Below are 1444 nucleotides of genomic sequence, written 5' to 3'. Positions count from 1 at the left end.
TGGTATATTTGTATATGCATAATAGTACAGTAGGTTTAATAACCTAGATTGGCATAACTATATTCTAAGATCACATTATCCCAGTGAGAAAATTTTACATAGCTTTTTTGGCAGCAGCATGAAAGAACACTGACAATGTGAGCCTTCTTCTCCATGAAAACAAACTGATGACAAAAGAAGAGAAACATGAACACTAATAGCCTATGTGCACTGCCACGTTTCTAAGGAAATTAGAAATTATTTTTATCTAAAAATTAGATAACAAAATACCTTAAATTTATGAAGAATTTTAAGCAGAACCTTGTTACAAGTAAATATATTTTTCTTACCAAAACTGCTTTATATGCCTTAATTCTATGTACAATATTAAGGCCTTTGCAAGTAAATCTTAGGCAAAAAAACCCATGAGATGCAAGATGGGATGCCAGTGACATCAAATGAGGAAGATTCATATCTCCTGATGCTCCATGTGTAAGAATTATTCCATATGCTATGTTCTTGTTAGGTACCAAACAAACGGCATCCAGTAATTTATTTCCAAAAGGTATTTTTAATTTAACCTAAAATTCAAGAGAATAAAAGGATCAAATTATTTCCTTGACTATTTAGACAACTGAATAAATACATGTATTTGTTTTGTAAGACTCATGGCCTCCAAACAAGTCCTGATATATTTAAGAACTGTTTACTGTCAGGTGCTTTAAGTGCTCTGCATAAACTCTTGTAAGCATTCCTTATAATTCTACAAGGAAAGTACTATTGCTACTTCCCAGATAAGGCACAACAGATTAAGTAACTTGCTCAAGGTTACATAGTTTTTACTCCCCAACTCTAATTCTGTACTGCCTCTCACCATGCAAACTTAAAATAAGACTATTACACAGAACTGATTGATTATTAACCCATTTCCCCATCTCCCCAAAAGTTTAATCTGAAGATACAGAACACATGATACTATCTTACCTCCGTATGACTCATTTTCACTGTTGAATAATAAACACAAAGTGCATTACATCCAAGAAGCAAATGACATCTCCCTGAAAAGAAGATTCTGTTGTGAAAGGTGAGTTGTCAGACATGGGAATGACCCCCAAACTATGAATGAGCACATTCAAAAGCTGAAATAAACACAACCAGAAACTAGTTTTCTACAAACTGGTATCTATATTTATTACTTACTCTTGTATCACTTTCAAGAGTTTTATGGGTACTCAAAACTAATTACAGGAGCCGGCAGACATAAGATAAAGCAAATGGGATACTTTGATGCAGAGGCCTTAGAATAGTTCACTCCAAATAGGATGCTGTACCTTTACAAAAATATTTTTGAAATATATTTATAAGAATATATATTTGTAAGAATCTTCATTCTTGCTGGGTGTTGGTGACACACGCCTTTAATCCCAGCACTCGGGAGGCAGAGGCAGGCGGATCTCTGTGAGTT

The 1444-nt window shown here is 34.1% G+C and overlaps 1 protein-coding gene across 3 annotated transcripts in view; it reads right to left on the bottom strand.

Annotated features, from left to right (window-relative positions):
* Positions 1-1444, bottom strand: part of Tex30 (testis expressed 30) — a 9158-nt gene that overhangs the window by 5035 nt on the left and 2679 nt on the right. For 2 of the 3 annotated variants that reach the window (XM_005366396.3, XM_013353488.2), the window contains exons 2-3: positions 964-1037; positions 330-560 (exon numbers count right to left, since the gene is read on the bottom strand). In XM_005366396.3, coding sequence (XP_005366453.1) covers positions 330-560; positions 964-978 — 246 coding nt within the window. In that variant the 5' untranslated portion in view covers positions 979-1037. Of the gene's footprint in view, positions 1-329; positions 561-963; positions 1052-1444 lie in introns of all 3 variants that reach the window. The other variant, XM_013353487.2, reaches the window with a different exon arrangement.

Source organism: Microtus ochrogaster, unplaced genomic scaffold, assembly GCF_000317375.1.
Source record: "Microtus ochrogaster isolate Prairie Vole_2 unplaced genomic scaffold, MicOch1.0 UNK8, whole genome shotgun sequence".
In the NCBI taxonomy this organism is placed as follows: domain Eukaryota; kingdom Metazoa; phylum Chordata; class Mammalia; order Rodentia; family Cricetidae; genus Microtus; species Microtus ochrogaster.
The sequence above is the reverse complement of the archived record's forward strand: the minus strand, read 5'-3'. Positions and strand labels throughout refer to the sequence as shown.